This window comes from Netta rufina (assembly GCF_964035555.1).
Source record: "Netta rufina genome assembly, chromosome: 2".
In the NCBI taxonomy this organism is placed as follows: domain Eukaryota; kingdom Metazoa; phylum Chordata; class Aves; order Anseriformes; family Anatidae; genus Netta; species Netta rufina.
Genome location: NC_140124.1, coordinates 43,647,476 through 43,675,302, shown reverse-complemented (window position 1 = coordinate 43,675,302; position 27,827 = coordinate 43,647,476). Strand labels below are relative to the sequence as shown.

Sequence of the window (27,827 nt, the reverse complement as noted above, 5' to 3'; positions counted from 1 at the left end):
TTAAATAAGCTTTACAACCAAAAAGACATGACTAGAGGCATTTAGGTGTTTTATTAAAAATTTACAGAAATGAACACACTCCAGCAACCCCGGGTATGCAGGTGTCCTAGGTTAAAAAAATATACAAAATCCCAAGCCCTCATAGAAAGGGCAGCAGCAAGCTCACTCAAACCCTCACTTCCTTTGAACAGTGGTGAAAGCGGGCATCTGAATGGGCTGGATTGAATGGACTGGCTGAAAAACGGGCTTCTTCCGCATGTCAGAGAGTGTTTTCACAGAGGGGAGAAGCTGGTTTCTCTTGATGATCTGCAACGCCAGCTGAGTGTTACCTGCAATGCAAAAATAAAAAGAGTTGTAAGAGCTTTGTATGACTTTTCAGCTCCTTTGTGTCAACAGTGATGCCTAAGCCCTGGCATCATTTCCTTGCTAGACCACGTACAAAAGCAAGCTTCCTATTCACTGAAGGACACAGCCATTAAAAACACTAACAGAAGTAAATCTGGACTCCTAGGACTCGATTCCACCTCTGCTCAGCTGAAGACATCAAGCTTTAACCTTGTAGCTGGAAGGTGCCAGAGCCCCTACTGAACTCCTGGAGGCACCTCTTCTCACTCCCACAGCTAGGGCAGAGAGGTTCTCTCACACAGAATGCCCTCACAACATCACACTAAGGAACAGGAATGCAAGTGTTAAGAATATACGTAAAATCTGTTTTTAAAAGGAAAAAAAACGTGGTTTTTTTTCCCAATTGTATGCATGGCCCATCAACTAAATATCTATGTACTTGGAAAAGGAGCTCTTTGTTAAAAATTAAACCTATATAATTGTAGGAGGAAACCTGTTAAGTTCTGAAAAGAACATTTTTCCTCTTACCAAATATTTTACTTTCATTAATGTTTTAGTTTCAGAAGAGAAGTGGCTTTTTCTTGCCATTCTTAGGACAAGACACAGCTTTAGCCCCTTTGGTACTCTCTTCTGTTCTGTGCTTCTTTGTTGCACAAAGAAGTGTTTCTAAATTGGAATTTTGGAAATATCTTTGCAAGGAAAACTTAATTTCAGAATAAAAAAAGTCACGGCCTCTGCTTCCCTGTAATGAAAGGAAAACGAGTATGCTGATTCAATCTGCTCACACTGCAGAATCCAAGTACATTTTCCCATTTTGTAGTTTTTTTGGTTTTTTTTTTTTTTTTGGAAGGTTCACTGAATTTTCATGAAAAGAATGGGTTTTGGAAGAGTTACCAATAGTACAAGCTTTGTGTCATAGAGTACTTGCTGCACAGCCTTTGACGTAGCTTCTTTGGGAACTTGGATTTGAGTTTTCTTTTACTGTAAAACCTTTAAAGCTCTCTTATAGTATAAACCTCATCACAGGTTTTACTGGGCCTATTCAAGACTGCTGATTTCTGGACAAAGTATGGGAGATTTCAGCTCAGAAGATGCATGTTTAGAACGTCAGGTGTTTACTGCAGTCCTGCTCTTATACACGTGTGCTTTACAGGTTTAACAGCAGGAATTGCCAGCCAGAAAAGATAAACTGCCTTCTGTCAAAACAGTTTACGACTATGAAGTTATAAAGCCCCCACACATTTGCAAATAATTGCTCTATAGAAATGAGGGTACAGATACATAGATCCATGGCAGTGTAAAAACAGAGATAGGGCCTAAAGAGTGTCCTTCAAAATGCTGGCACAACTCTAAAGATCAGGAAAGATGACAACTGTTCTTCCCCATGCATCCCAAAGCTAGATTGACAGAACATTTCACAACTTTACAAATGTGTTCTCATCCTTTCCCTGTGTTAATTGTGAACTCCAGGGAAAGACCTAAGGTATTATAAATACCAAACATTACACTCAACATTACATATTCATTCTATGTATTAAATCAGCATTTTAATATTGGAAGAAGAGTAATATTTACCATTCTGTAGTTCAAGATATACAGCCAGCAGAATAGCCTCTGGAGGGATCTCTTTGGGGTGGATCAATGAAGCAGCCTTATGGAAAAAGAAGGTGAGAGGGGAGAAAGAGTGCTTAAGAGAAGTATCCAGCTCAAAAAATGCCCCTTGACAAGACCATTATCATCATCTTAGCTGACAAAACCACATAACAATCTGTAGGGCAAGATTTTTCAAACTAATACACACAGTTAGATTCATGCATGCAAGGAGAGATTGAAAGACAGTCTGCCTTGCAAGATTGTTTCACACTAATTAGCAGCACCATCTGCTGTATGCTTATGTCAATACGAGTCTGTCATTCTTGGGCCAATTGACTGCGATTTCCTGCTGAGATGATGGGTGAAGGTAACCTCCATTGCTCCGAAGTTCAGAATACAAAGTTAACAAGGATCATCACAAGCAAATATGTACGTTTTTTCATCTATGAAGTCAGTGATGCTGTTTTCTGTATTAGCTCCAGATCTGACTTCCCTACTCTTGATCTCCTGCACGCCAGGTACATGCCCTTGATTTCCTTTGGCTTGCAGCTAAGTCCCTGTGCTCCAGCTGAGACGTGTCCGAAGCTGAGAGCCTTCGGAACAACACAGCCCTGCAGAACTGCCTCCAGCAAGCCCCAGACAAGTCCCTGCTTTCTGCCTCACCAGCTTCTCTGTCGGGAGCCATGCCAAGTATCAGACTGCTGCTCCTTCCCTTCAGTTCAAACAGAAGGGCTCTCCGAAACTTCACTGGGAAAGGGAGGAGAATATAAGAAGATGAAAGCAAGCTACCAGGCCCTTCAAAGGAAAATGTTATTTTTCTCCCTATCCTTTGCCTTCCCTCTTCCCAGGTCACTGGATGTCAGCATCATGTTGGTGTATGGTTTAGTACTGCAGGGTAAAGCCCAGCCATGAGCAGCAAGAAAAATGCTAAATAATAAAGAATTTGTCCCTACCTCTGAAACTTACTGTTTTCAATTATTTATCAAATGTGAACACTCGATAATCCTAGTACAAGGATGACTCCTGTGATGACAGTAAGGCTGAATCCTGAAATTTTATCTTTTCTATAAGGGTCCAATCCAGAGGGCACGAAAAATGCATATTTGTCTCTATACATTTGTAGAAGTAAATTGTGTTTGAGATCAACCCATTTCCTGAGAAAGAGAGGACGGATCTGCACAAAACATGAGAAGCTAACAGGACTGATTCCTGATCAAAAAGAGGTGCAAGGTGATCATTTGCTACAGGGCTGCCTGGCAGTGGTACCTGGTATCTGCATCCTTCTACAAGAAGCAGATGGTGGAGATGCTCCCCAAGGAGAAACCAATTATTTAACAAGCTAAAATACGGGCTGGTCCAGCCATCCACTGGACCTGCTCAAGAGAAAGTGTTCTACACAGTTCAAATTCAGCATCCAGTAGTAACTTGTGTCTGTTCTACTGAAAGAAGGGGAGTGAGCAGCCCCCAACCGACCTGATCTTACCAGGAGACCAGGCAAGCAAGAACCAGACGTCCAGCAGATTGTAGCTGTTCTCTCAGCCCTAAATTTCACAGCTTAGATGGTGAGTTCACTGATTAAAGACAAGGAAATGCAAGGCCCTAAAGAACCTTCTCCTGTAGGATATAACAATTACTACTGGACTGTTAAAAAATTAGAAAAATGGCTTCCTAGTCATCTTCCACTGTTTTGACACAATCTAAAAGAAATCCTTAAAAATAGTACTGAACTATTTACAAGTAGTAACTTTGGAATTCCTTCATGTTACAAATAGAGGTTGGTTCATTAAGACAGAACAGAGCTGCCATCTCAGTAAAGCCCACAAATAAATGTTGAGCTTAGAAATCACCAGGATTTGCTGTGATCTAACTGGCACTTTGAAGGACGTACGTTTGTCCCTAGAGCTGCCTTAAGATTTGTTTTTCATACCTGATGGAGACACTTTCGAGCTTTGTCATATTCACTCCTCAAGCAGTAAGCACTTCCGAGGTTGAACAACATCATTGTTCGTGCAGATGTGACTGAACTGGGATAGCACTGGGGGGTCTGCTTGCCAGCTGCAATTGAAGAAAATATTTTTTTAAAACCTTTATTCAGAGCTGCACAAATAAGTTCCTGTACTCTGCTGAACATGCTGGCTGGTACTTACAAGATTCCATTGCCTCATTCTCTCCTTTGTCAGACCCTACAAAGTAAAAACAGACACAAAGATATCATTTTCTGTGAGCTTTTTTTTAAAGCTCATTTAAAAAAAAATTATAGTTACAGGTCAACAGATACAAATTTGCTTCTTCCTTCACGGTCTGACATTGCAGAGGGAAAACATATCAGTTTGCTTTCTAAATTTAAGCTACACGTTCCCATAGTTAATGTTTTGTTTCCCTAAGAACTTTTAGATTTGCAAATAGGAACAATGAAGTGTAAACTGCAGTCATCTGACTGAAATCAGAGCTGCTGTAGTCTTAATTATGCAGGTGGGCTCTTGAAGTATTTTTGTCACAGACTACACACTCCCAACTGGAAGCACTGCAAGATACAGATTACATTCTCCCTGCTCCTATCTCTTACACAAGCCCTGGCTTAGAGATGAAAAAAAATGGAGGAGAAACTACGAAGCAGAAGTTAACAAAAGGAATTTTACAACATTATGCTTACCACTACAATATACAGTTCTATTTATATTACAGAATTAGACATGCCAAAGGAAGGACGGGCATGCAAAAAGACAAAACAAAATCAAAGCAGGAACTAAAGCCTGGAGGAACAGACCAACCCCAAACAATCTTGCATCTTAAAACAAGTGATCCTAATCGTCATCATATTTATACACAATGTTAACAGCAAGAAAGCAGCCGAGAACACGACCAGTTCTAATCAAGTGTGGATTCACTAACCTTGATCCTGTTCGTTTGAAGAGATCCCGAGGGAAACATCAGTGACGTTCTCAGGGTTCAAGTGAGTGATGGCATCAGATATTCTGTCTAGAGAGATGAGAGCTTCTGCTGCATACAAATGCCCAAGAAACCTACAAGAGAAAAGGGTCAGGTACAAATGTCAGCATAACAACCCCCAAAATTCTCTGTTCTTACACAAGACAAAATTAATTCAGTTTTTAACTTCAGCACATGACAACAACTGCTTAATACACACGCATGAAGTAAGCTTGCTTGCGTAATTCCCCATTCTGACATCTGCTTTTTACACCCCAGTGTTCCAAAAAATTCTGTACATGAGTAATGCCAACTAATTCATACACAGGAACAGCCATTCTAGACAGACAGTACTCAGTATGGCTTCATCTCAAAGAATTAAAAAACAGAAATGGTTACGAAAACACCCCCATAATATCGATACACCTAAAATTTGAGGTGTTAAAGTGACTTCACATTCAATAAAAAGTTAAACTAAGTCTGTAAAATACCTTGCATTACATAGCAGTAACACTGCCTTTAGAAAATTATGTGTTACCTGGCAAATCCTCTAAAATCTTGCTTTTATAAAGATTGCACAAAAAGATGAGCTTCTACTGTAGTTTGAAGCATGGGAGCCAGAGATGTTAATTGACGCGGACAATTTTAGCGAATGCTGCCAGCATCCATAAACACAAGTTAGCTTGCTCTCTGCTTGTACGTTACCAGTTTTGCCAAATGTCATTAGTACCATAAAAGCCTCGTGTATATTTTATTCCATTCCTGTCATACACAGGAACTCAATGCACAAACAAGGTCAGAAGGACGGGGCCAGAGCTCCCTTTTTTTGAATTTGCAGAGGCGTATCAGAATTGGTGAGCACAAACAGAAAGAGGTTTGTGCATCTTTCCAAAAAGATAAAAGCCAAGTTAGAACTGAAGAACAGAAATTAAAGAATGGAAATTCTATGAGCAACTGCAAGATGTGAAGTGACAATCCTGCACATCCAAGGTCTGGTGCCCTGCTGTCTGAGCAAACCCACCCCTCTGAGGTGGTAGTTTGCTAAGTGAGTTTTCAGCTGCATGCTGGCTCGGGCAGTTGTCTGCACCTAGCTGCTTACTCCTGCCCCCTGTGCTGTGCCAACACAAGTAGGTGCTGCCCACAGTGAGCCAGGACAGAGATCTGACAGTCCTGCACTGAAGGGGAACTGCAGCTGAAGATTAACAAAGAGCAACAAGAGCAGCAATCGGTTCTGAATTACACTGAATTCACACAAACAAGGGGACTCACGTTCCTGCGTGTCAATGAACATTTAGTCAGAGCTTCAACAAGAACAGGAGCACGCCAAGCAATTCTTTGCATCAGATACAGAATGGGCAAGCAGCTACAGACATGGGAAGCTTCAACTCAGAACTCTCCAGCAAAAAGCAGGGCTGAGAAAGAAGAAACGGTCATGTCAGACTTACTTAAGAGACCCTGACAGCTTTGGTTGCTGAAGGAGTTTATCTGCGTGATTCAGTGCCATGAGGTTATCACCCAAAGCCAGAGCCACGTAAGCACTACAGGCAAGTATTGAGCACCTGGAGAGAAAAAAAAAAAGGCAGAAAAAAAAGGAGGGAACCAATATGTTAAACAGAAAATTCTGGGATTTCAAATGCAGCTGTAAATTTTATCCTTTATCTGGATTTGCTGAACATTTGTTAAAGACATTTAACATTTCTTAGAATATAAAAAGAAGCAGGAACAAACAGAACAGTTTGTAATCTTTAAAATGATTCTGATCCTACTACAAATAACTTCTGTTTTCATACTACATTTCAGACATTATTTATATAGGATAAAAGCAATAAAGAAACTTCATATACAACACAAACAGTTTAAGATATTAACTGCTCATACACAAATGTTTAAGTACATATAAAATTTAACAGCCATACAGCATCCATACATTCTGTTCTTACTTGAAGTTATTTCACATTCAAGGAAAAATATTTGGAATTACTAAGATATAGTCATACCCCAAAAAATACCACAGTACCATTTTGAAGTTTTGACCATTAATAACTGATGGACCTCACCACACATGACATTTTTCTCATGGACTTTTCCACCCTCTTTTTATTCTTTAAAACCTGGGTTTTCATTCACATTTCTCTGCCCTCCCCCTCTTCCTGCAGCAAAGGGTAACAGATTTCTGTAACTCCCAATCCTATAAATCACCTTGAACTACAGCTGCCTTGTTGCAGTCAATTAAGTTGTAACAATATTTCACTCTTCTATTTTACAACATTTGTACACAAGGAGACCAAACCCTAGGGAGTTTTGTTGTTTCCAGTTCTGTGTTACGCTGAGGGTTGTAATCCTCTGCCAAGAGCCTGATCTGCTATGTGGCATTTTTGTTGCTGTCACAGACTTTGATGGGTTTCCAAAAACACAAAAATCTCTGACAGCTCTTGTGAGGCAATCTGAATGACTCTCATTTTCCATCTCCACACAAGAACCCCACGTCAGCATGCCAGCATTAAGCCAAGCTTGCCAGTTGGTAATAACTCCCCTCCACGTCCCTGCCCCAGCCTGATGAGTGCAGGCCCCCTCGTCCTCTCTTGGGGCACAAACCTGGGCCCGCTTTGCCTTGCTGTGAGCACGGACTCCTTTCTCCTCCAGGGAAGGGAGAGGGGATCCTCTTAGCGAGGTCTCACGTTGGGAGAGATGCAAGCAGAGCCTTCGACTCTCCTGCCAGGAGGTGGGCTATTACCCCGCCAACCTTCTGGCAACTGTCAAGCCCACTTTGAGTCCAGCAGTAAGTCATGTAATTCACGGCAGGGCCTGGGGTGCCTTTATTCCCAGTTCCCAGGAGGCATGCTCTTTAATTATGCACAAGCAGGATAAGAAACTTCGCCAGTGTTTCCCCCCTACCCCCCACTTCCTCTTTACCGTGCCCAGATGTCACATCAAATCTGAGCACATACAAAAGCTTTCAAGAAAGAGAGGAAAGCTTCCCCCGGCTCAAGTCCCCGACCGAAAATATTTCTGAAAGGTTGTGGCTGTGGGGAGGGGGAGGGAAATGGGGGGAAAAAAAAAATCCCTGAAATAATGGCCTGCTTCTAACCAGCTTCTTTTCTTCTAGACCTCAAGGAAGAGCAACTTTTCAACGAGCAGAGATGCTAAATACCTTTACGCACGAGTCAAGGCCTGCAGAGTTGGGTGCTCCTACCCTGTAAGTCAATACAAGCCTTCTGTTCACCACAGCATTTTAAAACTATTTTTTGCTTTTTGAAAGCATAAATCCAAACAACAGGCATGCTCCAGTCACACAGCAGATGGGTCCGACTAGATGGAAACCTATTCCTCTGCCCGAAGGATTCAGGGCCTGTTAAGCCCTTCAAGACCTCAAAGAGATCCTTCAGCAGAAGTCCTCTGAAGAAAACATCCACGTTTTCCTCCGTGCAACGCTTGGATTCATTGTTGAACCAGCCAAACCAAACGCTCAGGAGACCTGACAGCTAATCAGAGCAGAAGAATTGCACCACAAGGGAAAAGCCAAACTAGTTTTTCACCCCGGTCGGGATTCTGACAAAACTCCGCAGGTCGTCTTTAAGCACTGGAGACTTCCAGCATTACTGAGCCCCTCCGTTCCCTAAATAAAACTGCCTTTGCACTAGGAAAAAGAAAAATGTTTTTTTAAACTGCCAGATTATGTCAAACAACCTCCTGGGTAGGTTTAGGCAACGAGATTTGTCAGCCCACACTGACTGAGGGGTTGTACAACCTAACCTACGTGCTCAGTGTAGCTTATTCCACTGGAAAAAAGGCTAACCAGAGCAAATCCACTCCTTCAAAACTTACCACAAAAGGCATAAAAATGGCTCCTCTAAACCACTTGGAGAGCATCGCTAACCTGAAAAGTCTGTCCAACTAATTTGCACACAAGTAGCAAACAATACGCCCAACACTTAAGCTTTGTTTAGAGTCCATTTTTAATTTTTAAGAGTCATTTAGGGGCACAGTCAGTCATTTTAAACTCGTATTAGGATGTTCAACTGTACAAAATCATAAAAAAAAATCCCAAACATTTAAATTCTCCATGTCGGTACCAGAAGCAATGGAGACTTCTCAATCCAGTGATTGTCAGCAAGGGGAAAAACTACTCCTCAGAATAATCCTTGCCATTTCAGTATCTCTTTTAATGTTCCCTGACTGGACATGGATTTTAACTTTCTCACTTAGCTCCTCAGTGAGCAAGCCAACAGTAATACGTTAACATTTGAGCCTGCCATGTTTCCATAGCCATCTGCAGAAACCTAGGAATGGTTTTAGCAGTTACACTCTAAGGATGTCCAGTCTCATGGATTTAACCAGCAGTCAAAGCAAGTATTGAAAAAGAAAAAAGATCAATGCTTTTCCTTTCTCTACATGACATTCTTTACCAGAAGCAGCATAGTTCTTGCTAAACTGGTAGGTTTTTCCTGACAGGCTGTCAGGTTTCATCAGTAGATAACAGCTGATTGTGAAAGAAAAGACTATGCAGTTAAGAAAACCACGATGTGACACCGTGTGATTTTGACATGTGGCAACCACATTTTCAAGTCAGGAGAGGAAAAAAAAAAAAAAACCAAAATCACACCACACCACTGTTTTTAATCCACTGCCTTCTATTTCAAGGAGTATCCTCTTGCATCACTGCAGAATAAATAATCAAGGTCTCAGTAATGTCTCCTCACAGACTACTGCTAAATTGCCTTTAAACAAATACAAGTAGATTTGCTATACACAAGGCAGCAAAGTAAAGGTTACAGTGGTCATTATAAACCGCAGGTTACCTGGGGTTAGGCTGGAACAAAGTGTTACTCAAGAGTTTAAGTGGGAAATTACTGTATGCTTTGTCCATAATGGAAACTTACAACATATTTCTTTTTTAAGAGGTGGTGCAAGCTTTATACTAAGAGATTCTCAGTGGGCTAGCAGCCACCTGAACAATGCCATTAACATTTCAGTATATGATGATCTAATTGGGGAAATATAAAGAGATTTCAGACAACACAATACTCATTTGGACAAATTATTGTGTTTGGTAGTCTATGTTTCTCCAAATAAGTATTTCAAAGATCTTTGGGAATACAAAAACACTGCAGTCAAGTTTTATTCATGTTCTTCCATGGTAAGGAAGTCAAATGCCAGGACAAAGGCAACTTTTCCTTCTATTCTGTGCAAACTATGGATTTGTTTCATGTGGGAAGGCTACCTGCTGAAAGGGTTTTTTCTGTTTTGCCATCACTGTTCATTGTCACCCGGGACAGAAGGAATTTTATATAACATGCAGTAACAGTTTAAACTGTGAAAAGAAACTACATGACAAAATGGTTGTTTGCACTACAATACCAAGAAATTTAAGGCTTAGAACAACAATCAAGTTACAGCACAAATTGTCTATCACACTGGGAACATTTACATATTACTAGCCTGCTACAAAAGCAAAGCCAAGTACACTAGCTTAGGCTTCTTTTGTCTAATTAGCCCTGTAACCCGTTGTCAGGCTCGCATTTTTTTTAAATCTATTTTCAGTTGTTTCTACAGTATCACAGCAATCAAAGAAAAAAAAAAAGCTGTGAAGAGTCCAGAGAAGACTAGGTTATCTGAACTGAAAATTATACAATACTATAGATGATAAAATCTAGATTATAAAATAAGACCTGGCCAAATAATTTTGAATCAATTCTAGGAAGATAAAAACTCCAAAATGCAGATACTTGTGCAAATATTTAGTGCAAGATTCCTTGCTCTCTTTAAGTACCTCTTCCAAAATGCAAAGTCAAAACTGAGACAAAGATTCCATGAGATCTGACAAATCAAGAATCATCTCACAGTAATTCATTATCACTCAGAGAAAAGCTTTATTTAGAACCAAAACATCTGAAAAGGTGTAAAAGCAACCTAACAGGTACCATCACGTACTATTCAGTAACTGGAATAGTATTAGAAGTATTCCTAGAGTATTTAATACTTTAAAAGCCGAGTCACATATGAAAAAGTGATAATAGTAAGTTAATTAAAAATAAAAAGGTTTTAGTCTAAGCCATGCTTGGGAGAAGGCAGAAAGTGAATAAACTGAGGGGAAGGGTGGATTATTAAAGGTTTCATCCCTAGTCCAGATGAAAACTGTGTAGGGGAGAAGACTTCACAGACCAGCCTTACCAAATCTTTAAAAGTTAAGGGTACTATACTGTAATTTCCCCCTCTTCTGCTAGTCAGAAGAGCCATTGTCAGATTTTTAGCTTTGTCATTTATAGACCCTGATTTTTTGGTTTTACCAAATATTTAATGGCAAGCCTATAATAGCGGGATCAAACAGAGACTTAACTATAATCTGATCTGAAATTCTGCAGAGTTTCTACTTGTTCCGACTCAAAGCCTTGAGGAAAGGAAGCACATGCATGTAAAAAAAAAAAGTCATCCTTACATCAACAACTACAATGCAATACTGCAAGTGCCACACCATTAAAAAACAAACAAACAAGCAAGCTAGTTATGACTCCAGAATCATAACACAATTTAAGAGGGGTCTCATTTAGTTGTGACTATTTTTTGTTATTTACTTGCCTTAAGTTTTCTAATTCCTGTTTCTTCAAAGGCGAAGAAGGTGGAGCTGCAATGAATTTATCCCCTTCATGACTTTTATTGCTAGAATAAAAACAGTATATTAAATTATTTGCAGTCACTCCTTATAATTAAGATCTCAGCATAATAAGCATTGATATTTATTCACTTCATTTTAAAGGACTGCAAAAATCCTATAATCTAAAAAAAAAAAAAAAAAAAAAAAAAAAAAAAAAAAAAAACAGGAAAATGAAGCTATGTAAAAATAGAGGCAAACGCTCTTATCAAATAGAATGGTTAGGATAAGGAAAAATGGGGGCATTTACTGGGAAAGATTTGACTGACACACCAAACAACACATGCCACTTTCCACAGCCTTGAATTATTTTTGAAGTTCCTTGTAGTACAAGAACTTTAAACTCCGGAGATGCAGAACTTACTGCATTTGTAACCTTCTCCTTCAACCAGTAAGAAAAGCAATAAACTAGCTGCTGTCCTAAAGCAATAAACTAGCTGCTGCCCTAGACACCTTAGTAATTAGTTACATACATATTCTATAAAGAAAAAACCCACAAAGTACATCTTCCATTAGATTTCTAGCTACCCTTTATTTTTATTATGTCAAAATACACCCCTTAAAAAAACAACAACAACAATACTATCTTAAAATTAGGCTTGGGGTTTGTTTGGGGGGCAAATATTCACTCTATTTTTAAACATAAGCAATTTCACTCCCCAGTAAGCCAACCTCCTTCCAGAATGAAAAATGGGAAGAGAAGGTTAACAGTGGCACCTTGGCAGAGAGATGGTTTATGAACAGATCAAACAATCTGAATTGAAAATGAGCTCCAGCCATTTAACAAGCACAGAGCTTTTTCCACTGAAGTACAGTTTCGTGTCTGTTACAAACAGGTAAGATAATTTCAAATTAGACCTTCAAACAACAGCCGAAGGGAACTTGATACTGTTGTAGTGAAGGTACTTCATGTGACGCCTTTGCTAAAGATAGATTTTAAAAATACCTGTAACCACTGAAAATATTCACAGATGTATTGTGAATGAGAGGAATCTGCCCAATAGCCAGCCTGTTCAATTAGTGGGATTTGCTTCAAAATTATCCTGTTCAATTAGTGTGATTTTCTTCAAATGCCTTATATCTTTTACTGCTCTCTCAGAGGGTCCCTTGTCAGAGGGAACAAATCCTTTTAGAACCTTTCAGAACGTGACACACGAATTCAAGAAGAGCCGGGAGATTTTGAAGTTTGCAATGACCACAGAGAGGCATGAGGGATTTTTTTTTATTATTATTATTCTTTAAGTGGAAGAAGCATCTGCTTTTGAAAGCAGAAGGTAGTAAGGGATTTTCCTGTACAGGGCATGCTTTTCTTTCCTTACTTCTACAAGAAAAAGGCAAAGAAAAAGCAAACAAAAAGTAGGTCTTGGCTGAGTTAGGGCCACCATTTTATTTTCATTGCTGCTCCCCAATGGGCCCTGTGAGCTTAAGTCAGAGGAGCTTCATTTCAATGGGCTGCATAAAGCTTAACAGGTAAGTTAGCTCAAGTTTTATATTCAAAAAAATATTGAAATATTAGAATTAATTAAATTCAAGGTGTAATTCAAAATTCTGATTACCTGCATGCTTCACTGCTTTCACTGTTTTCTGCATTTCCACCTAGCTGATTACTAGTTTTAGAGCCATTTTCTTGCTTTGACTCCTGCTGGTCTTCTGGAAGTAACAGCAAGGCATTTCTTAGACAAATCGCTGCAAATTCCATGCTGGCTACAGGTATTGCTGAAGACTGCCCATCACTGAAAGAGACACAGAAGACAGCTGGTGAGTACCAATTCTACTACATTTAAAAGGAAAAACAGAGCTCCAGAAAGACCTGGATGCAGAGCAAATTTTATTTATGAAGATATATACACCCTGATATTCTTATGTATGGAAAGTATACCATGACATCCAAACAGCATAGGCAGGTTCAACTACGTGGCAATTACAAGAAGTTCTCTTGTTTTGATTGAATTCACTACTTAAAGTCTTATGACAGAGGACCTAGATTCCACCTGTAATTTTTTAGAGTGGATTACCAAAAATATATATTTTAAAGTGAGAAAAAGACAAATTTAGCTAACTGGAAATGCAAATTTCAGATAAATCAATTTTAAGTTTTAATGACTCTCAATTACAACAAGTACACAATTAAGCCCTCTGCTGGCCATAACAGAGGAGACATCCAAATGATGTTTAAGTAGGACTCGAGCATTTTAAACACACCTCTTTTCACTACATGAGTAATTCCAAAATGAACACACAATTATTCCATGAAAGTTTAAGAGTCCTGATGAACAAACACGTACCCCTAACAAACCTATGATAAAATAAAGACCCACGGAAAGCATACTTACTTATAAACAACATTCTGTATTGACTGGGACGCCAGGACTATCTTACGGTGGTAGCCTTGACCTACTATAGATTGCACAATTCCCTTTTTGCTTGGAAGACCTTTAGTCTCTTGTTCTGAAGTCTAAAAAAGAAGGGAAAAAAGAAAGAAAAGGAGGACTAAGATATTATGGCTGTTGAATGAGAGCTTTGCAAAATACGTGAAAACTGGAAGAATTCAAACCCAACTACAATGCAAGAATAGTTTGGTTTTTTTCCCACCCCATATGGGTAGTTTTAAATTTAAGTACCATGAAGATTCAGATACTTTCTATTGCCTTTGTGTTGCAGAGGGATTTAACTGCACACAGTGTTTTCACAGATTAGTTCTGACAGCTTGTCTGATAGCCTACTGACCTAGTTTCTCCTCTGTTTTGAAAGCAGAAGAACAATGAACTAAGTCGCATTAGAAGAATTGCTAGGATATCAAAAAAAAAAATAATCATACGATCAGCCAAATAACATCAGAATTGTCACTATGATTTGCCATCTTCTCTCCCTGATTACACAGTATTCAAAATGCTCTCAAACTGTTCCATGGGGAGCACGACGCTGAACTACAACATATGCAAAGTTACATTGAATTAACTTGTTAAACAGATTTTGGTGTATGCAGATATTCTGGGGATCAATTGAATTTAACACACTAATTATCAGTCCCAAGAATCAACTCCACACCACACTTATTTTAAAAGAATAAACAGAAAGATAACAACTATAAGCCAACTTTGTTGGTAAGTAGAATTAGTGACAAAGAATTGCAGTTGTAAGGAAAACTTATACTAGTAAATAGGCGTCACTTTTTCTGAAAAGTTATCCAAAGAAAAATATTAACGTGATAATGGCATTTACCATACAATAGTAATTTGAAAACAAATATTAAAAAGATGCAGTGAGGGAATCATCTGTCTATAGCTTATAAACTACAATACTAAAGCAAGTAAAAATCTGCTTCAGTAAATTAATTTTCTGTAGGATGTTCAGGGCATAAATATGAATCCATAGCCAGACATCAAGGTATATTGTAAATTGAGCTACAAGGTCAAATTAAACACTATTGGTTTTAAGGCCTCACTTGTCATGTTGCAAATCTTGTAATTTAAGAACACTTCCCTTTTGTCTTTAAATATTAACAGCACCCAAAGTTAACTTCTACCTCATAAGATTACAAATTTGGGAAATGTCAAGCTGCTTTTGTTACCCAAATTCACACTCCCTGGTACACCATACAATGTTACAGCTGTAGGAGGAAGAACGTTAAGCTCCAGGTGCCTAACACGATCTAATGCTTTAGTTGGTCTACAGTAAGTGAAGAAGTTACCCATAACTTTCTTCCCTTGTCCCAAACTGCTAATCACTGTTCTTGTAAACAGGTTCCTAGCTTTTTTTTTTTTTTTTCTTAAACCAAAGGTATTTTGGACCCAACGCTCTCTAAACTTCGACGGTGCATCTGTGAAACGGGGGCAGAAGTAAATCTACAAAACTGTTGCGAATAGCTTTGCAAAGTTTCTGAAAGAATCACAGAATGGCTCAGGTTGGAAGGGGTCTCAAAGTTCAATTCCTCTGTTCACAAAGACAGAACGTATTTCATAACTACAATCAAACATAAGGAATTTGCAAAGCCACTTACCCCCTTGTTGGCAGCAATGCAGCATTCAGCTATCCTCAGCCAAAGGCGAGGGTTTGAGTGATAAACCTGGACTGCCTCAATCAGGCATTCGAAGGCAGCTAAAGGCCTCCCGATATGCAGGAGCTGAATTCCGCAGTTGTAGAGCAACTCATACCGTTTGTTGGTCAGCAGCGTACACATGGGCCTCCCTGAAAATTTTTTACCTGCAGAAAAAGATATATAATATTGGATGTGCAGCTCAGGAGAGCTGATACCGTGGACCTCTTGCAGTGGGGGACAAGAGGGAAAAGTAGGAGGGAGGCTGTGAGAAACACCCAAAACAAAAACAAAAACAAAAACAACAAAAATCACTCTATTTAGAGAATTCACTAGCCTCCCTCTGTAATCAAAGCAAGACAACTTCATAGTATTTATTTTCTATCTACTGTTAGCAGGACCACAAGTAATGTACCAGTCTTTACTGATGCATATCGTGCCACAGAAACTTTGACTATCAGTCAGGGAGATCTGACAAAACCAAAGACCAAAAACAAGATAGAAATAATTGCCCTAGCCCCATGGCATGCCAAAGAAAACAAGAAAAAGGAACATTTCAAAAGAGATGGAACAGGAATTTTGTTGGCAATTAATGAAAGCTTTTACTTTCTTCATTCGCCCATCCCTTTTCCACCACCCATTTTCATCTCTTTCAAGTCTTACCTGGATCTGAGCTACCTGTTCCTAGCTGCGCACATGCATTATCATTTTCCTGTAAGGCTTTTTTGAAGTAAAAAATTCCTAAATTGTGCTTTCCCATTGCAAAGTGGATGCAGCCAAGATTGTTCCAGAACATGCACCTTAAGCATTCACCTGAAAGAAGAGCGAAAGAGTACTCTCATAAACTGGAAAACATCACTGAACCCACAAAGCACTTCCAGCACTCATTGGTTAGCATTATAACGGTAGTTTATTAAATATGTTCTTCAGCAAGATGTTCAAGGATTATGCAGTTATGTCCCTGTCTCAGGTATTTTAATAATCTGCATTTCTGTATATCATTCTATTTCTCTGGGAAAGTTCACCTAAACTGACCTACAAGGAAGAAACCAGAGAGCTTCAGATCTTATGCACCACGTTTCAGGACACCCAGGTATAAAGCCAATTTGACAGACTGCAAGTTGAAGTAAGTTTATCTGATTTTTTTCAGTGCTTAGTGTGTATAAACATTTCTATTTTTTTTTTTTTTCTAACAGATGGCTCTTGTAAAAAGGAAATTCTTTAATGACGTTATCTACCTACATTTTACAAAACAAACAAACATGTTAAGCTAACCTTACAAGCAGGAAATGCGCTCTCCTTCCTAAATAGATCATGTTGACATAACACTGTAAGAAGCTCCTTCTACACAATAAAGGACAGAAAAATAAACTTTTGACTTATCTGCTGGTAACTGAAGCTTTACAGTGTTACTATTGTTTAAAAAGAAAAAAAAAAAAAAAAAAAAAGAAAAACCCACACCACTACAAATCAAAACAGTGAAAACCCAGATAATTTCCAAACAAACAAATTAACCTGACATTATTTTAACCATAATTTTGGGAGACTTAAGTGAACATTCCACTGTTGCTTACACAAAATAGTCATTTTAAAATATACCTATATTTTTAACAAAATGCTGAACTATAGAAAAGACTTTAAGCATAAGAATTGCCAAAAAGTAAGTTACAGCAAATGCCAAAGTCTCAAAATTTAATGCCAGAATAAGCATTACTGCAAATATTTTGAATGTTTTTCTAAATTATGAAACTTATCTGCAAATACAGAATTTTCTTGAAAACTTTACAGTCCTATGATAAACCCAGGGCCAATTCTGCAACTTCTATCATCTAATAGCAACCTGTGCAACAACATTACATATGTAATTTCTTGTGCTAAAAGGACTTTTAAGAGAACTATCACAAAAAAAGCATTGAACCAAATGGAAGTAAAGATATTTAGTAGCTTTACGCTACATATTTTTTGAAGCCCTCACTCTCTATTAATACAAGACAGCTTTCTCTCCAGATTTTTTAATAGATGACATCTAAAAATCTCAAACATACTTAAGTAAATTAGTATACATTGTGTGTACACATACAATGTATATGTTTTTATTATACAAATAACTTTAAGAGCATACAAATACTTTCTGTGCATATGTACACATATATACTTTCTAGATATAAAAGTAACTTGAAATGGCATTTGACTAAAGTCAAACCTTAACACTTCATGAAACATTTGAGTTTTCCCCATGATAAGTACCATAACTGCTATAATTTCATCTTTGGGTATAACCTAAAAATCTCATTTCTAGATCTAGAACATTGCCTTTTGTTTCACGTTTTGATTTACAGAACTGAATCTAAGCCTTGCAAATATCACATTTACACCTTCAAAAATCCTTAGATACATAATACATGATGCACAGATACGTAATCCACTGACTAAATGAACATTTGATTAAAACCACAACAGCGTTAAGTGCAGAAGTGCAACAATATAGTTGAAAACATACCTAGGATATAAACCCATGACATTTAGAGCCTGCCTCTAAGTAATTTATTAATATGCTTAAAATTAATATCAACAAGTAGTCCTATTCGTACCACACATTTAAGTACTTGCAGGATGAAGGTTTTTTATTTTACCTGTTTTCATGAAGCCTGGATGTTCAGCAATGTTTGCACTGTTTAAAAGTTTGACTGCTTTACGGTAATTGCCCCTCAAATATTCAAAATTACTCTTAAGAAAGAGAGAAGGAGCTGACTGTGAAGGAGAAAACAATAGTTAATTATCTCATTTTATAATTTCTACTTCTAGTGTTAAATCACTCCACATTCAGCTTGCCCCCTGCTGCCATTTTAAGGATACTTAGGCCCTACCGATTTCATGAAGCAGCATTTCTTTGTTAAACACTTACCTCTGCTGAACTACAAATCTATATAGATTTTTTGTTGTTACTGCTCTAAAAGCAAATATTATGCTACAGAACTCTGTCATTGCAATGGCCAAGTGCAGAGAATCTCCCTTTTAAGAGGATCTTTCTCCAACCTGTCTTCTAGTACACTCCTCCCCATGCTTCCCTCCCTGCGGAGTTCAACAACTTCCTCCTGGGCTGTGATTTTCCTGGTCTGCCACAGACATCATGATCCAGAAAGATTTCTGTCAAACTAGCAGCTGTTGAGACTGGCAACAAAAGGGAAGTGCTCTCCTCCTACTCCCTGCTCCTCAGTTAATGTAGAATATATCTGGGATGTTGGACGTAATTCTGAGTTGAGAACTCCTACGTAAAAAAAGAAACTGCTTTCTAGCAAGAGATAAGCCTCCAAAAAACTTCATCAAATATAAAAAACAAGACACTGAGTACCCCTAAATTAATCTGTTATTAAGGAACTGAAATCAGTGACATCAGAAGACTTTATTTCCCATAGCATTTATAGTAAACTAACACTTGTTTTGCATTGCTTAAATTATAAACCAAACTTGACCTGTTTATTATATAGCTTCACTTCTTTTCCTGCCATTAAAAATAAACAGCAATTTTCTGCACAACTGAAAACAACGTAAATAAGAAAATCCTACATTAAGTACACTTACAGAAATGATTACAAGCCCAAATGACAATATACACTATTATTTCAGACATCCATCCTCAAGAACATCTTCCTTGTAAAACAAGTTAGTAAATTCAGCTTTAAAAGAGGGGACAGACTTAGATTGCAGAAACAAGAACTTTAAGAATACTTACGTTTCCAGCTGTATTCATAACAGACTTGATCTCCCTTTTGCATGCTTTTAGTGACTTCATCTGGATATAGGCTCTCACCTTATACTGTTAAAACATTAAATTTGTAAATTAAAAAGAGTAACTTATACAGGTTTGGAAGATGAACCATAGCTAGAGATCTGTTACAAAACATTCTACATACATTTTAAAAATAGGCAGTAAAAAGTTGCTCAAAAAGCCCTTCCAAGGAAGAAATTCTATTCAGAGTACCAGCAAGTTTATAGGCTTTGTATTTACAAGAAGCAGAACTGTGTTTTGTTCAATGGTCATCAGCAACTCTATATTCAAATGCTGAGATACTAGCAGTTAAAATGAGACTGACTAAAGTAACCGAGCTTTTTAATTCCAGATATTTACCTGCTCGACTGACAATACCAGGAAGCAAAAGATGACAGAGAAGCATTTTGTTTCTTCACGTATTTTTCCACAGAACAGTACCATGAAAAAAAGCCTTAGCTGTTTTAGACTGTTTTATCAGCAAACTGATAAAAAATCAACAGAGCTAACTACAGTTTAACAAAGATATGATAAAGATGCAGGATCTGACATTGGGATTTTTTAGGTTGTCAGTTTCTCCTGTACATGTATCTTAGTAAAGGAGAGTTAGATAAACCTATTCTTTTCTTTTACAAGATGAAATTCAAGGATAGCATCACAATTCATGCTGAACTGGATTTTATGCAGGTGCTACTCAATTTTAAGAAAGACTGAACTGATACTCTTGTATAAATCACACGTAGACACCTACCTGATGTATCTTAGATTTAGCAACTTCTATTAAAGCTCCACTTTCAGCTTTTTGATTAGAGGAGTCTTTATTAGTATTATTCCCTGACTGTGTCAAATGAAAAAAAAAAAGAAAGCATTAATAGTATTCACTTTTAACATTCAGTCTACAGATTCCTTCTTCAGCTATTTTTAATCACTTATGAGGAAGAAAAATAGTTATTTAATGATAATTAAAAAAACATATCCCACTAAATATTGTGACTTGAGCTTTGTGATCAAAATCCAAGAATGACCACGCCAGCCTATGAAGCACGTAGTTCTATGTTAACAGTAGTGTTAGGCTGCTATGGCATTGAGATCTTTCAAGAATTCTCCTACCCAGAAGGATGATATGCACATTCTAGATTCTCTCTTTCATATTATCTCCAATAGAATTATTGCATACATTAAAATAAAATGCAAGTATGACATCAATGGGAAAAGGCAAAAAAGTGTCCTCTTTTCACTTCTAAGCCATCATTCATTCTATTATCTTTTCTAAAAGACACACACCAAAGATTTCATTTGAAATTATACCTAATACTTTCAGGAACTATATCAAACAGATGCTTGATTTCACACATTATGACACACAGTTTCAATTCCTCTGATATTGATTTTCCTTTCAAACTCGGGGGTCTCACATGGTCATAATCCAAGACACATAAGAAAAACTAAGTATATTTGACACCGAAGACAACTGTCTTGCTATTGCAAGTCTCTGACTTCAGAGATGTCTCTTAGCTCCTTAGCAGTAAGAGAAAACGGTGGAATGGAAGGAATATGCAACTGCTGTACACACTTAATATGTGTACATTGCCTGAAGTTACAGATGTTCTAACAGTTCCAAAATTCTGAACTACTTTAAAAGACTAATTTTTGATTCAGTGAAAACATGCCTCTGATAAAGAGGCAGCAGCATTCATATGATTTTAAGCTTACCTCGTTTTTTCCATTCTTGCTGTTATTATTGCCCTGTGAAATCATTTTTTCCAGAACAGCAAGCAGATGCAAGGCTTTCTCAGCTTGGTAAGTTAGCAGGTACAAGTCCACAAGCAAGAAGCACACAGCTTGTGCAAACTTCTCTTCTGTATAAAGCAAAGAAGCAGAAATGACTTTACAATTGTGTAAGAAAAAAAACAAAGCAGACTCCTACATACTGTGGATAAGTACATAAACACAAAAAAAGGAATTCATTTAAATTATGTTAGTATGGAAGCAGAGACTATAGCTTAATATGTATTTAGACTTTGAGAATTGGTGTAAGTAAATCAGCACCAAAGATCCAATGTCTAAACAGATGGAGCCATGTGCCTATACAGAATCCCATAGGACTTAAGAGGATTCCATACAAATACATCTCTGCATTTCTGGCTTCACTGAGTAGTTCCAAATAGGTAACCCAAGAACTGGGAGGCATTGAAAGAGAAGCACTAACACTTACTAGATTTATTGAGACCCACACACAACACATGCTTCAGACTTGTCACTTCATAAATACCTCTTAAAGTTGTCAAATATCCACTTCAGTTTCACTATTATTTGTCTACTAAATGTCTCTGAAATACCTTCCACATCCCAAACTCAAATGTTGTCCCTGATTTAAGCAAAGCATATTCTTCATTCCTAAGCCTTTTTTTTTTTTTTTTTTTAAATTAGGCAGTTACAAATCACTTTTCTGGTAACTACAGAAAGATCATTTACTCGTTCTTGTTACTGCGTGAAGAAAACTCTTCTGTCTACACACCGAAAGGCTCTATAAACTGGTACAGCTTCTCTCCAACTGATATAGCTTCAGTGTACTGACGCAGATGGTACAAAATAACAGCTTGATTGTAATAAAGCATACTATTTTCAACATCATCTAAACCATCCATTTCTTCAACAGCAGAGTGAACCTGTAAAAAAAAAAAATTGTTTCATTGAACTTTCCGTATTTACGATTTTACAGTGTCAAATATTTTACAAAAAGAATCCAAAGGTATTAATTCATCTGAAGAGAGGTCAGAGTTATAAGCTAATAAACTTCATTGTTGTTCAACACATATACAGTGAAAGATTTATATTGAAATAGAAAACCTTCAGCTGAGTAGTAAAGTAACATTTCAGCTTTTTATGTTATATGAGAGTAGTTAGACTTTCAGGCTAAGAAACCATCTATTCTAAGAACATAGCAGTTCTTTCTACAGTTAACCTCTGGAACGCTTAAGGTCCAAATCAATTTCAACAGTAACTGAAAACTATAAAAGCTGTGTCCTAAATGATTAAAGAGACTCAAAGATTTAAAAGTAATTTACTTTTTTTATTCATTTATCAAGTCAAGTGGTGAAGGGGCAGAACTTTTCTTTCTATTTCAATAGTGAAGATGCCATCACCATTAATAGTACTCAACTATCACCTTTCACATCAATACGTTTGCATTACCTGGTTCTTCAGCTGGTTAAGGGTTTGCCTCAAGTTGTCTGTTGTAGTCTGGTTACTTTTACAGAACTCCGCAACAGCAGTATTCAGTGTTATTTTGTAGTCATCTTTGTTTATGTCTTGAAGGGTATTTAGGTGTTGCAAACAAGCATCATAATTTCCAGCCTAGAAATGGCACATATCAGAAAGGTATTAGAAGATATTAACTTGTTAGTTTGGACTTTGTAAGCTTTAATGAAAGTATCCTCTGTATAAGTCTACAAATGCAATATTTCCTTTATCAACAGGGAGTGAACTAAAGCTAAACAGCCACACACATACTTCATTTTTTATTCAGATTAATAGGTATGAGAAGCAAGGCAAAAAGCTGAGGTTGTAAGAAAACCTGAAAAAAAATGTAGAGGAAGACAATGGATTAGTTAACATAGATGTTTCTATGGAAATCATTATTCTGATACTTCATCATAGTAAGTTTTGAGATTATTTACTCTGTTTTCTTAATCTTTCCACATCATGTGTACATTGAACAGCTGCAGCTGTTTATCTAAGTCTTAGCACATCCTTTTTACATTCATTCCAGATGAAGTGAGGAAAATTATCATTTAGCCTGTTGAAGTCTGCTTAAGACAGGTTGGCAAAAGAGGGGAGAGTCACTTTCCCAGGACAAGTTTATATATATACACACATATATACATGTACACATTTTAGCTGTTGAATGAATTACTCAAACATTTGGGGACCTACACATGCTTAAGTGAAACCATGACCCAAGCATAATGCTCCTGAGATGTGATTTAATGAAGACATCCCTTTCTTTGACCCCAGGAAGAGGCAAATTATTTTTAAGGGCTTCAGAAACACATAATCTATTTCAGTTTTAGTTTTTTGTCTTTTAAGTCTCCTTTGGGCAGTGACAATTTAGTCACATTGAGTACTGAAAGAACTCCAGAGTCTTTCAACTAAGTCAAGCCTAAATAATTCTTTGCTTTCTAAAGTTTGACTCATATACATAAATAATCACCTTCACCTCTTCCAGATCAGGTCTACTTCCAATCTGGGCAGATACACAGGATCATTTCCAGCTCTGTCAACATTTCACAATCCAAAACTGTCTTTTGAGAACCACCACCACTCCCCACTGACATTTTCTCCTCCTTTTCTAGAGTGCTGTTACAGTGAGCTGCTTCTGTGTGCCTAACTCCCTCTGCTGAGGGCACCTCCACTGCAGAGAAACCGTCCCTGGTCCTTCAGGAGAAACCCAGCCTTTTGTTCTTCCTGAGAAAGCAGCCATTCTGCAGCTACTCTTAAAAGAGAAGCACCCTGTCCTGTCCCTTCACTCTACTAGGACAGCACAGTTACACAATTTGTGGAGACATGTAGCAGCACATTGACACAAAGTATTCCCACAACTCTGTATCAACGCCTTGGACTTCCTATTGCAAAGATACATAAACATAGGGATTTACAGCTCAACCGCTGGCAGGCTCTGTGAGTGAGACAGCCACCTCCCAAGGGTTTTCTTCACTTGTTCTCACTCAGAGCTCCTCTTCAACAAGAGCTGCTTTCACTTCACAGCCACAACGCTTCTAAACATGCTTTGACTCTAAACACCTTGAACCCTTAAATGCTCAGCTTATTTTGTGGTGTTTTTTCTCTTGTCCTTTTACTCTACTCCATTAGATAGGATCTAGAATATAACATACATGTGTTTTATAGTAATTCTCTCAAGACAGAAATTGCAAGTGCAACATGATAACGTAGCATGCAAGACAGTCCACAAGGATACCTAGAGCAATCACTTTACAAAGCAAAACTGACAAATACGGCACATTATTAATTCTGCTCCCATCTGTCACCTCCTCAGAGCATCACACTTACAGAGCTTACAAAGCTCTCAAAGCAAGAGAAAGATCATGAGATAAACAAGGTGCATTGGACCAGGATAAGACTAAAGATGAAGCTGTCAACAGATCAGAAGTATTTTAGGTATCTGTGGGTAAGCTGGAAAACAGGCAACCCTTTCCTATACCTTCAGTTCTCAGGATCAAATGTCAAACAGCAAGTAAGTATTGATGAAAAAGAAAAGTAATAATGAGTAAAACACACAATCAGGAATTTCAAAAAGCAGTATTTAACTTTTTACCTGAAATCTATTTAACATATCCAAAAGTTTAGCAGTTATGTGATAAGTTAGAAGGATGGGTTTGACTTTGTCTTACCAGAAAAGCTTGTAGTGCACTGCTCGACAGCTCCTTTTCCTGATCGGTAATCCCTGAAGTACCCGCTCCTTCATGTTTCTCAGTACCTTGATCTGTAAAGTGGACAGATGATTACAAAAAAAGTCTGCAAATGTGATAAAAGCTACTCAGCCTACAAATATTGTTTCTGCTGGTTCTCAAGATCCACCTGCCAGCAGGAATAACACTCCACATAACTGCAGCTGTCTGTCCCAACTTCACTAAAACATCTCCAGTTATCCAACAATCCCAACTACGTTACCGTGCTCTCAGTCGATAACCAAAGTCCCGCAAGCTAACTTGATACGCACACATTTTAGATTTATCTTAAAAGCTGCAATCACACACTAGAAATAGACTTTATTTACATAAAAATCTGTAGGGAAGATCAAATGCTATCCAGTGATTACACAGCAAGATGCCATAAGGAAATGTTGCCTATACGCTGCCTCAGTCCTGATCTCGCAGGTCTTTCAGTGACCCATCTCTCTTCTAAGGTGAGCAGCCACAGTTTAATTTGCATCTTCCTCACACCTTTATCCCCAGCACCTTCTCCAGTTCTACTTATCTTTATCAGGTTAAAACAAGAACAGCGTGTAGAATTTATGATGGTGGCCCCTCTGAGCACTTACACAGTAATAGAATAAGGTTTTCATTTTAATGGTCTTCAATTCATTTTAAATAAAATTTCTAATGTGTTTTTTACTTGTTGGGCACTGTTGAGCTTACTGTTCGGGAAGGAATCTCGCTGACCTCTTTTGACATCATGTAATGAAGAGTTCAGTGAAGTTGCACTGAACTACAGCACAGATGTTCCATGTTAGAGCAGCTGAAAATAACAGCCAGTCCCTGCCTTTTACTGAACATGAACTACTGGAGGGGAAAAAAAAAAAGTCACCACACCAGACCCGCTTGTATCTGGAAGCAGTAGTTCTAGAAGTACTTCCTATGTTTCAGCACGAGTTAAATCACTTAATGTTTTTGAAGCATAGACTGTAAACATCCAGGGTAGGAATAAAACAGAGTTAATAATTGATTCATGGTTTGTGCTCGTTGCTGGGAGGACAGCAAGATCCCTTCCATCACCCCACACAACAATACACTTCCACATGAACCATAGCCTTCATCCTGCATCAAGACGCCAGAGAAGATGAGATACTAAAACCCCAACAATCTTTCACCAGCTAGTTACAAAGCAAACACCGTGATTTAGACAAACTTTGGGGTTCAGCAATTTCAGCACTCAGGAGGGATGGCTCTTTAGGGTGTTACAGAACTGTACACACCTGCTACAAAATCAACTGCACAACATGCAGTTACCAATGCCACTTGTGCTGCCTCTTCCTTAGAGGGGAGAGGCAGAACAGAAAAAAAGAAAGTCAGAAAAGCCCAGAAAACTTTTGGGATGCCCTGGTTTACCCACAGCAAAAGCGGAAAGGAACAAGAAGCACTTCTCCTTCTTCAAGCTAAACATCTAAAGATCTAAATCCTTACAGCTGGACAGCTGAACAAAAACCTGTCGCCTTTCAAGGACAGCAGTGAATAAACAAACAGGTTTTCCCTCCAACTTTTGTGCTAACAGACACGTTATCTGCTTTACTTGCTCAGCAGGCCTTCAAGATTATGCTAGCGCAAGTAAAGACAACGCAAAGACTTGAGAAGCCAGAAGCTTTGAAGTTGATGAGGCTCGGTCTAGTCAAGAGGTTCCTTGTGTTCCTTGTTTACCTCTCAGGAGCGCCATCCAAACCAGTGTTGCCCATTGGTACCACCCTATAAAAGCTCATCGAGCAAAGCACTGCCAGTGATAGCGGGCTTATGGAGGCCTGAGTCCTGAACTGAAATGTCTCAAGTGAAAGATAAACCAAAGAGACTGGTAGCTGCCTAACAAAAAGTGGCACTTACTGCTTTAAATGCTGCTTGGTGCACCTCCTAGGGAAAAATCAGGACGGGTCTACAAACACATTTTATCGTGCCTCTAAATCCGATCATATGTTTAAAAATAAAAATAAAAAGTCCTGTGAGGAGCGGCTGAGGGAGCTGGGCTTGTTCAGCCTGGAGAAGAGGAGGCTCAGGGGCGACCTTATCGCTCTCTATAGGTACCTCAAGGGAGGCTGTAGCGAGGTGGGGGTTGGCCTGTTCTCCCACGTGCCTGGTGACAGGACGAGGGGGAATGGGCTTAAGTTGAGCCAGGGGAGTTTTAGGTTAGATGTTAGGAAGAACTTCTTCACTGAAAGGGTTGTGAGGCACTGGAACAGGCTGCCCAGGGAAGTGGTGGAGTCACCATCCCTGGAAGTCTTCAAAAGACGTTTAGATGTAGAGCTTAGGGATATGGTTTAGTGGGGACTGCTAGCGTTAGGTCAGAGGTTGGGCTGCTCAAGGAGCCCGTCGTGTTACCCCAGCCCGGCTCCACCAGAGCCATTTTGCCTCAGAGCTGGGGACGGCACCGAACCCTCCCCCCCCCACCCGGCCCCTGCCCCCTCAGCCACCCGCGGAAGGACACCTGCCGCCCTCTGCCATACACCGCGCCGACCGTATCCCTCCGCCGCGGAACGGCCCGGGCTCCCCCCGCACCCGCTCACCCGCGGCCTTGTCCGCCGCCATCCCCGCCGGCGCCGTGCGGGCCGAGGCGGGTTACCGGGCCGGGGCTTCCGAGGATGCTCCCGGTCCTCGCCGGGCTCCGCGCCGCTCTCCGGGACTACTTTCCGCCGCCCGGACCCTGCCCGCCCGCCGCCGCCCGGACCCTGCCCGCCCGCCGCCGCCGCCGCTGCCGCCGCTTCCGGGTTCCCGGCGAGCTCGCGACGTGCGGCCGTTGCTGGGGAGCGTGCGTCTGACGTCAGGGCGCGCCAACGCTCCGCCTCGGGAGGGGAGGCCGGGAGGCTCCCCGCCTCCGGGCCGCCGCCATCTTGTGGGGGGCTGCGAGGGGTGGGGGTCCCGGCATGGGGTCACTGAACTGTTAGGGTCGGAAAAACCCTCCGAGAGACCTGCTCCGACAGCCCCCTAGCACCAGTGTCAGCACCAAACCGTGTCCCCAAGCACCACGTCCAACCTCTCCCTGGACACCCCCAGGGACGGTGACTC

General features: G+C 39.3%; 1 protein-coding gene across 2 annotated transcripts; it reads right to left on the bottom strand.

The window, feature by feature from the left end:
• Window positions 1–42: 42 nt before the first annotated feature.
• Window positions 43–27,463, bottom strand: CNOT10 (CCR4-NOT transcription complex subunit 10). 2 transcript variants are annotated; one of them, XM_084281507.1, is made up of 19 exons: window positions 27,329–27,463; window positions 24,732–24,823; window positions 22,516–22,677; window positions 21,839–21,989; window positions 21,034–21,179; window positions 20,072–20,158; window positions 19,285–19,368; window positions 18,185–18,302; window positions 16,215–16,364; window positions 15,516–15,718; window positions 13,849–13,970; window positions 13,072–13,248; window positions 11,443–11,523; window positions 6,312–6,425; window positions 4,831–4,961; window positions 4,086–4,121; window positions 3,866–3,993; window positions 1,921–1,996; window positions 43–329 (listed from the first exon to the last, which is right to left on the bottom strand). In XM_084281507.1, the coding sequence occupies exons 1-19, from the start codon at window positions 27,348–27,350 to the stop codon at window positions 175–177; spliced, it is 2,235 nt and encodes a 744-aa protein (XP_084137633.1). In that variant the 5' UTR covers window positions 27,351–27,463; the 3' UTR covers window positions 43–174. The 2 variants fall into 2 exon arrangements, with proteins under 2 accessions (XP_084137633.1, XP_084137634.1); XM_084281508.1 differs by lacking the exon at window positions 20,072–20,158.
• Window positions 27,464–27,827: the final 364 nt, after the last annotated feature.

Excerpts from the sequence above, each read along its gene's own strand:
- CNOT10 (XM_084281507.1), bottom strand. The coding sequence starts at position 27,350 with ATGGCGGCGGACAAGGCCGCGG. Across the intron at positions 21,990-22,515 it reads TTAACCAGCTGAAGAACCAG|GTTCACTCTGCTGTTGAAGA; the intron begins GTAATGCAAACG and ends TTTTTTTTACAG. Across the intron at positions 11,524-13,071 it reads GAAAGCAGTGAAGCATGCAG|CAATAAAAGTCATGAAGGGG; the intron begins GTAATCAGAATT and ends TTTTTATTCTAG.